Source organism: Neopsephotus bourkii, unplaced genomic scaffold, assembly GCF_033783945.1.
Source record: "Neopsephotus bourkii isolate Nb327-2 ecotype Australia unplaced genomic scaffold, CSIRO-AGI_Nbou_v1 NB_659, whole genome shotgun sequence".
Classification (NCBI taxonomy): Eukaryota; Metazoa; Chordata; class Aves; order Psittaciformes; family Psittacidae; genus Neopsephotus; species Neopsephotus bourkii.
Window position 1 is genome coordinate 101,561 of NW_026901158.1, and position 9,582 is coordinate 111,142.

General features: G+C 47.2%; 2 protein-coding genes across 2 annotated transcripts in view; both read right to left on the reverse strand.

Moving 5' to 3' along the window:
- The window catches only part of RALGDS (ral guanine nucleotide dissociation stimulator), a 56,585-nt gene extending 56,379 nt beyond the window's left edge, over positions 1 to 206 (reverse strand). Inside the window, exon 1 of the mRNA XM_061352343.1 lies at positions 103 to 206. Within this exon, the coding sequence (XP_061208327.1) occupies positions 103 to 123 (21 nt within the window). The 5' untranslated portion in view covers positions 124 to 206. The remainder of the gene's footprint in view (positions 1 to 102) is intronic.
- A 4,098-nt stretch (positions 207 to 4,304) lies between these two features.
- On the reverse strand, positions 4,305 to 5,588 carry LOC133211758 (globoside alpha-1,3-N-acetylgalactosaminyltransferase 1-like). The gene is given in 2 exon segments (XM_061352348.1): positions 4,305 to 4,804; positions 4,806 to 5,588. Coding segments are annotated over 2 exon segments (813 nt in total). The 5' UTR covers positions 5,576 to 5,588; the 3' UTR covers positions 4,305 to 4,761.
- Between the last annotated feature and the right edge of the window lie 3,994 nt (positions 5,589 to 9,582).

Genomic DNA, 9,582 nt, shown 5'->3' on the forward strand with positions numbered 1-9,582 from the left:
GAGCCCGGCCGCCCACGCCGCTGCGCACCGGAGCCGGGAGCTCGGGATCACCGCGAGAGAGCTCCGGGGGCACGGAGCCGCCGGGCGAAGCGCGCAGCTCACCTGAGTGTCAATCATCATCATGCCCCGCGCATAGCCCCGCCGCGGGGGAGAGCCACCGGGCCCCGCTCCGGGGTCCCGCGGGGCCAGGTCACCGCCGCACCGCGCTGGCCATGGAGCTCCGCCGCCCCCGGGAGCCTCCAGCGCCAGCGCCGAGCGCGGCCGGGAGCGCCGAGGGCAGGGCGGGGCGGGACGGCGAGGCCGGGGGCGGGGCCAGACTCGGGGCCCGCGGGCGCTGCGGGGCGGAGAACGCGTCCCCGTGCGCGGAAAGGGGGCGCGGGGAGAAGCTGCGGGAGGTTCCGGAGCGGGGTTGCCCTGGAGCGGAGGGGCTGAGAGCGACGGCTCCGCGCTCTCGGCGCTCTGCCTCTGCAGCGATGTCAAGAGAAGCAGGAGCCGAGAGGAGGCCGCGTCACTCTTCGTGGCGACTGCATGCAGCCGGTGCGATGCTCCCGGTCCGCGGGGCACCGACGGGTGCGCCGTAGCGTTGGATCTTGCTGAAGGGCAGCACCGTGTGGTTAGAATAACGGTGTCAGTGCTGGACAGTGGGAAAATACATACTTCAAAAGGTCTCGCTACGGTGAAAGAAACTGAAAACAAAACCAGCAAAACAAAACCCCAGAATTAAGCACTTTTAAAAATTTCTTATCAGACTTCCTTTAAATTAACTAAAGGTTCGGCAGGGGCTGGGGAATGAGGAGGGCATACAAGCAGCAGAGACTTTTGGTTAAATCTGTCTGGCTATTCCCATGACTTTATACTGGTTTTACATGAAATTAAATCTAGCCCAAGACAAGCATTACTCTTGTGCTTAGAGAAAGAAGGGAGATAGGTGTGTAGGCAGACATCTACTCCCATGTGTTTTGCTGGGAGTGCTTTCCTGGATGATTTGATTTTATGGACCTACATGTGGAGCAGAGCTGCAGGATGGGGGATTTGGTATGAGTAATGTGCAACTGCTCCTGTAAACTCCTTCTTCAGTTCTTGCCGTCCCTGGAAGTGCTGTCGCTGCCATAGTGCCTCCACATGCAGAGCAGTCCTTACTCTCTGTGTGGTTCACATCTGGGGATCCCAGATACTTGCTGGGGCAGTGAGGCAAGGCACAGCAGGGGCAATTCAAGTGAGAAAATAGTAACCCTGGTGCTTAGAGCTGCCCTTTGAGATTAAAGCAAACCCCCACTGAGAAAGAAACTCATTCTGTGCATCTCATTCACTAGTGAGCAACCAAGACTAGTCCCTGTGCAGACACAGAGAGACAAAGCCACAGGCTAAACAGGTTAAGACAAAGGGCAGGATAGTAAAACCAGCCATTCTGGCAGAGAGCTCACAGCCTTCCAGATCCTTCCCACCACCATGGCGCTTTACCTGCATTAACCCAGCCAGACACACATTCCCCATGCTGGTTTAATTCAGGGAATGTGCAACTGATGTTCTTATCCTTCCTCATCCATGTCTGCTCCAGGACAATCTCATCTCCATGATACTGGCCACAGATCTCTCACAGAGGTTTGATGAGGCCAGTCCTTTCATAACTACCCTTTTATACCATATCAAAGTGGTTCAAAATAATATTTCTGGTCAGTAATGTCAGGCAACACAACACATGGGAGGGTTAAGGGAAAACTGAATAGGAGCAGAAAAGGGTCCTGGTCTGGCTTAGGGGAGGTAATTCTTTTCCTGTCAGTGAGGAGAACAAGAGGATCATGGTCTGTCCTCACCTTGGATCATATTCAGTGCTGGAAGTTTCTGTTTCTGATCCCCTGAGAAGTTTTCCCTTTGGGGATGAATGCACTATGCAAATCACCAGCCAGGACAAGGAGAGAAAAAGCTTGTCAAAGGGGTTCTTAAACAGACAATGAATGATGAGTCTGTTCCAGCCAAGTAGAAAAGGATGGATGGATGGATGGATGGATGGATGGATGGATGATGGATGGATGATGGATGGATGAGTGGATGGAATAAGGGGCCATGGGGGAGGCAACAAGCTACTGATCTGAGGCTTGGATAAGGATAAACAGAGCTTGAGTTGGAAATGCCATGAAAGCAGTATAAATCGGCCAGTGATTTATTTACATGTGGTTACCCCCTTTTCATGCAGTACTACATGTGTGTTTCCAAGTCCAAATCTCTTTGACACAAGGACATGTAAGACAAGCATTGTCCCTTGTGGCAAATGGAGGAAAACCTCACATGCAAGAGTACGAGGCTGCTGCCTTACTACCACATGCCTCAGTTTCCCCACTGAGTAATGGATGTCAATGGGGGATTCAGATCAGAAAGTATGCCCTTGGGAAGCTCCCACCCTTGGGAAGGCCCACAAGCCTCAGGCTGCACAATGCAAATGAGAGAAGGAAAGCTTGCTGCTGGTGTTGGGGGAAGGGGATTAATCATCAGGAGATGAAAACAGAAGGCCAGGTTTTCATTAATTAGAGGAGGGCATGAGCTGATTCAGGGAGCATCTCCCACACTGCACTGGGGAGCGTGCTTCTGCAGTCACATTCTCCTGCTTCCTAGAGACAGAGTTTCTAGGTATTGCTTCAAAATGAAGCCCTGTTTGGCAGCACTGTGTCACCTAATATGTGACACAAGACCTTCCCCTGGGGAGAATGGCACTGCACAAGTCAGGCCGTTACCACAATGCCAACAGGGTCCTGGATTTGGCCAAAAGGTGGCTATGAAACAGAGCTGCAGACCAAGCCTCTCACTAAAGGTTTTCAGAGCAGGTACCCCAGAAACAGAGACCACGCTCTATCACACATGATTTGTGCTGGAGAACTCCCTCTCATGGTGGATTTAACACAGGCTGTGCATATCTGCACAGGAGTTCAGTATGACAGCACAAAGCCCAGTGCCTGCAAACACAGACCAGTTTAGAGGAGAGTTAAGGCATAAGGGAAGCTAGGCATTGGCAGAGCTGATCTATGGATGTGTGGCTGCTATATCATTTCATGGTTATATTGGATCTGAATGCTTTTGTAAGAAATCTAGCACAGCACAGCCACATCCGTTCCAGCTAATGCAGGACTGAAATGGCTCATTAAGTCATCTGCAAGCAGTGGTGGGGCCCTAAAGCTTTGAATACTTGATACACTGCCATACAGCATTTTGCTTATGTGAAGAGAAGCAAGTACAGTCAAGCAGCTCTTCCCCATTTTCTCTCTTTCTGCTGAATGAGCTCTTTTTCCCTTTTTCCCTTCTCTTTTCTCCATTTTAAAAACCTGTTCCCTTAGAAACAGCCAGCTTAGCCCTTTCACTCCTGCTTCTTCTCTCCATGCCATACAGTGCTGCCACACTGCTCCCTGTGGTGTCTCTCCCCTCTCCCATTAAACGAGCACAGTGCAGATGTGCACAGCCCTTTGGTAGCACACCTCAGGAGGTAAGGGAGATGTTGCCTGCGGCAGACATGCTGTAGCAAGGGAGGTGGCACCTGGACCTCCATGCTGTGATCGTAGCTGGCAGCTACACAGCCAGTGTTGCCCAGCCGTGGCTGTGCCCCTGTTTGGACACCCCCAGCCTGCTCCCCTGAGTGAGTGTCAGGTTTTAAAGCCTGGTTTAGGTTCTCATCACATTCCCACAGAGCAAATGTTAAACCCAACCTAATTCCACTTCTATACTGAACTCACAGCTTCACTGGAGCATTTCATTATAAAATGAAATCACCCTGTTTGCTGGAAATGCATCATACAGGTTTTTACTGTAAGTTCCAGCAGCTTCTAGCCAATTTATTTCACAGAGCTTAGAAAAGTTGGAAAAGACTGGAGGAATGGATAGGAAAAGATTACGTAGTCCACAGAGACATGTAAACCAGGGAAAAGGTTCAGAGCACATCTGTGATTGCAGTAAACTCAAAGAAGTTCAGTTTGGGTCTGAGCTGTGCCAGTTCTGTCTGAACTCAGGTCTCCAAAAGACAGATTGCAATTTGGAATATATAAATTCACACACGTCCTGTCAGACCAGGGTTCCTACTGAGGGCAATGGCTGGCACCGGCTGGCACCAGCTCTCTACTGAGGTCCAAGAAATCCTGCTGCACACTAATCAGGTATAACTTGCTCTGAGCACAAGTTTCCTCCTGATCCTGACAAAGAGTGTTGTGAGTTTAAATTCCAATGCATGAAACACAAAGCATGGGAATTTATTGCCCTGCAAAGTTGTTTGTTTAGGTTTTTGTGGGGTTTATTGTTCGGTTGGTTTTGGGTTGTTTTTCGGGGGTTGGTTTGTTGGGGTTTTTTTAAGTGAAAAGGTCTTTACTAAAACTCTAGGTCTTCTCCACAGGGATGGTAAATATTGTTTTGATTTTGACAAGTTTCTGCTAGGCCTCAGGAAAACAGTCAGGCAAAGGCATCTGCAGCCTTGCCGTAAGGACAAGTCTTGCATTTGGTAACTGGCCTTTTGGATGCTTTTTTGTGTGCTGCAGCCTTAAGTGGGAGGCTTGTATTGACAAAGATTAGGAACTTGGAAACATTTTCATTCTCACCTCCACTTCAGCTGCTGCTTCTAAAATGCATTAAGGCTTCTGTTCTCCAGAGAAACCATGACATCTTCCTTTCTCAGTTTGTTCACACTGGGAACAAAAACTCATGGTGGGGCATGTTCTGTGGGAGCTAGTATTTAGTTGCTTTGAGGAAGGAGTGTGTGTGGAGGACATCTCTGCAGAGATCAGATGGTCAATCTCGTATCTCATTGTAGTTCTTATCCACTGTGGAAAAACATTAGGTGAATTTTAGGGGGATTTGGCTTCCTGGCATCCCATACATACTCTGCAGAAAGCACCTTGGAGGGTTTGTGGAAGAGGAAGCGACTGTTGAGATTCCTTTCTTCCTGCCAGGCTGCCATGATCTTATTGGCTTTGTCCATCAGGATGGTCATGTGGCAGATCCTGGTGAAATCACAGACCTTCTTGATAAGCCCTCCAAACACAGCTCCTCCTCTGCAGAAGTCCCCTTCTTCATCAGGGATGTGGGCTGCTGAAGAGCTCTGCCTCTCCTAAGGGGTCTGGCTTCAAGGGACACTGAAATAGGCAGGGTGTACAGCTGCTACTATATCACCCAGGGTCTCAGGCCCCCAGGCATTGTAAAACACCATGTCAATGTCCAGGCAGAAGAGGTAGTCCACCTCCTGATGGCTTGTCTCTGCAATGTGCTTTTTTATGGCCTCCATCCTGAGCATGGAGATCTCTGGCCAGCTGGGGTATTTCTTGATGGGAACAATGACAAACCTTCATCCAGGTTGCAGCCAGACGTTGGGAATTGTCTCAGGGTTGTCAGTGAAGATATAATAGTTCACCCAATAGCCTTTCATGAAATGTTTCTCTGCTGACTCCAAGAAGCAGCCCACAAACCTGGTGTACCTCTGCAGACACCACATGTGAATAGCACAACAGACACCAGGGGATGCATGTTGGCTTACGGAGGGTGTTTTAACAAATGGAAGAAGACAAGGGATGAAGAGTATTGTCCAGCTATTGCTGCAAGGATTCATGCACTATACATGCAATAGGCTGAGAAAGTTGGGGCTGTTCAGCCTGGAGAAGGCTGAGTGGAGACCTCATAGCAGCCTTCCAGTATCTGAAGGGGGCCTATAGGGATGCTGGGGAGGGACTCTTCATTAGGGACTGTAGTGATAGGACAAGGGGTAGTGGGTTAAAACTTAAACAGGGGAAGTTTAGATTGGATATAAGGAGGAAATTCTTTCCTGTTAGGGTGGTGAGGCACTGGAATGGGTTGCCCAGGGAGGTTGTGAATGCTCCATCCCTGGCAGCGTTCAAGGCCAGGTTGGACGAGGCCTTGGGTGATAAGGTTTAGTGTGAGGTTTCCCTGCCCATGGCAGGGGGGTTGGAACTTGATGATCTTAAGGTCCTTTCCAACCCTAACTATTCCAGGATTCTAATAGGTGAAGTATAGAGGAAGCCAATGAACAGGTATATTATCCCTGCTTTGACAAACCAACCACCTATCTACAGCTCTAATGACCAAAGCACATAGGGCATTAGGAATACTTCAGGAATACTGAACATGCTCCAGGTGCAATAGGTGTTGAGTCTGTTGTGTGTAGGCTTCTATGCTTATGGACACAATACATGGGCATAAGTTTATGTCACAGATTGCGACAGATTTCAGTTCTGCTGAAGACAAAAGCCAAAATAATCTTTCCACGGAGGAAGTGCACCAACCCAAGAACTGTGCCCACTGAGCAGCTCAGTTACTTTCCAATGGCAAAGGCAGGCACCCCTATGATGAGATTCAGTGGCTTGTAGGCATTGTCTAGGATCTCAGAATTGAAGGTTTCTTCCCAGATGATGCGAGCCAGCCATGGTGTGTGACTGTGAGCACATCCTGATGCCTGAAGGAAAAGAATGTTCATGAAATGTAACTGCTCCTTTTGGTTTCAAGTCCAGTAAATCGGAAAGAAACACTAAAAAAGGCAGCTAGAAGAATATAATGACCACTGAACTCACAGAATGAGAACGTACGCATATTTGTTATCAATCTGATGTAGATTGCGACATACAGATTAAAACACAAGTGAGAATATGAAATTACTATGAAAATATACCCCATTGCTGTGTTATTAAAATACAGCTTGTGGTATGACAGTTTATTTTTCCAGTATTTATATATAGCTTTATCATGTTTAGATATAATTTAGAATGCTGGATACATTTGAATGCTGGCTCTCATACAAAGTTAGAGAAAATCCTTCATCTCCTGTGTGAGTAGTGGATATACTGAATATACTATGTCCTGTTACAGCTATGCAATGCCATTTCAACTTTTTTCTCAGGGTTTCTTTCTCACCTTTTTGATTTTAAAACAAGATGTCATTTGTAGTGTGTATTTCACCCTGGCCTGCTCACATCCACCCCAGACCATGATCTGTAGCCCTCTGCTAGTGAAATTTGTCATGCACAGCACAGTGCATGACAGGGGGAGGCTGAAGCAGTCTTTCATCTGACACGCTCCTTGAAGGCAATGATACCACAGAGCCAAACTAAGGGACCTGTGGGGAGCAGTTTGACAGCTGCAGGAGCACCACACTTTCAACCCAGATCTAATACTTTCAGTCTGTGTGGGTAACATAATAACAATTTCTCTCCTTCCTATAGTAATGCATATGATTAAAAGATTAAATTATATAGGGAGAAGAATTTGGTCTGTAGGAGATGTACTAACTCAGCTTTTTGCTTTCTGTGTTAATTATCTGAGAGAGAGAAAAGAAGTGTGCAGGTTTGCTTCTCTAAGCAGGGCTTTTTTCATTTCATTTGAAAGGGCTGCACTGGCTTTCCTGATGACTCATTTCCATGGTGTGCATCCTCAGTGCATGCTAGTGAACCCCCTTCAGAAGACACTACACTGAAAGCTACAAGCTGCTCTCCTCATTTAGTCGAGAGTATACGAGTTGATTTCACACATTAATTTATTCCAATATGGAGAAGAGAAATATTCAGGCCTCATGTCCTGTTGAAATAGTGGGGGAGGGTAGGGAAAGGTATGTACCAACAGGGTACATGCTTATCATGTACCCCAACAGGGTACGGGTTCGTTAACATGCAAAAGAATGGTGGTTGTTGAAGGTGAACTGCTAGAGATAAGAGTCAGGTTACAGGAGCTGGACCAAAGGAGAGCACTAACAAACAGGAGCTGACAAAGGAGTGTTTGTTTGCCAAAGTAACTTCGTAGCTGCGGCTGCCTGAAACCTTCCATGCCTGTTTAAACTCATGGGCTTGTCTGCTTCCCAGAGAGTGCCTGCAATTTGTTCCAGAGTAAGATCCAGCAGGTTAGCTGAAACCATTGCTGAAGGTCATACAAGGCACCTGCTTGATTTTGCCCTGAAATAGACTCAAAGCTCTCCACAGCTGCTTACAGCTACAACAGCTCCAGAAGCTATTTCTTACTGTCTTCCAGCTATTATGATCTCCCATCTCAATAAGAGCTCCTCTGTAGCAGCAACTCTGTAGACAGGCTGAGTGTGTGTGCTAATGTAATTTTATAAACTCACCAAAACCAATCCTGCCAGGTCATATGTAAAGCTAACACAGTTACCACTTCAGCTGATAAACTCCATCTTTCAGAGAGTAACTGCCGCAGGCAGCTCCCCCCAGAGGTGCATGTAGGAAAACGGTAAACTGAGGTCCAACACAAGCAAAGAAACATTACACAACAATAATCATGCATATTGGGTAGCGATATTTCTCTGTAAATCAAAGAAATTAGTCACGTTTCAGCAGACATAAAAATCAGCTCCACCTAGCTTAGCTTACTTACCTTAAAAGCTCAAATTAATCCCTTTTCTGTTCACAGGGAAGCAAAGGTTCCCACAGTGTGAAACACAGGCCCTGTGGAAAAAAAACACCATAAAGCCTTTGCAATTGGCCTCCAGAGGGGCTTGTTACAAGCACATTCATTTTTACAGGCTACATTCATTAGTACCTTCAGGGAATACAGAACTACAACACTGCCGAGAAGTTCCCCATGTGTGCAAGCTCGCTTCTGCCTCCTCAGCATCCTCTGTATGTATGTAAAGTGCTGCTCTGCCGAGCAGCTTTCCAGGCTGCTGCTGAGGAGGCTGTAAGGCAGCTTCCAGTTAGAGCAAAGCACTTCCTAGCATGTGGCTGGAGCCTCGGTAAAAAAAAATAAAAAAGCTGTTTGTCAAACTCCTATTTATAGACAGTCAGGAGCACTGATGTTAGTGGGAGGAACTGGTACAGGCTGCTACTTTGGGGAGCCCTTCGCAAGGCAGGCAACAGTGCCAATGGAGCTGAAATGTCAGTGGCCATTTTCCCACTTTCATTTATTTCCTTTCCCCATAAAAAGATAGGTAGCAAAAAGTTCTTTAATTTGCTTTACGATGCCATACAGAAACCCCCCTCAGTGCTTCTTCCACACTCTCCTGTCAATGAATCTAATCAGTTTTCACCAAGAAGCATCACAAAATCCAACTTAGTAAATAATATTATATATATATATATATAAATATAATGGATTTTCATGGGTTCATGCTGAGCAGTTTGAGATTCTTGCCTAAAAATGCTGCAGATTCACAAACGTAGAAGGATTTGCAACCAGCCTTGCCCCTCTGGTTGTCATTCTGTGCTTCGGCCAGTTTTAGCTAATTGCCCAGCTCATTCTGTAATGAGAGCTGCTACTGATGCCAGGATTTTGCAGTGCCACATATCTGACCTTGTGTTTGATGCCTCCAGTGCATGTGAAAGGGAAAAGTGTGCAGAGGGGGACTCAACAGGCTCAACCATGCTTCGTGAGCTGGCTAGACATGGGGTGGGCAGGCAACCAGAGCTAATGACTGCCCTCCTCATCAGGAGACTTCCTAATTTCCAACCAGGATCTTGCTTGCAGCAGTTCAGATCTGTATCTTTTTATGACAGTGATCATGCACCTGGAGCCTCCCTTTACATATTCGAAAGATACAACTTTTCCTTCCGTCTTCTGTCCTATGAGCTCAACCACCACAACTTCTTCAGTCTTTCTTTG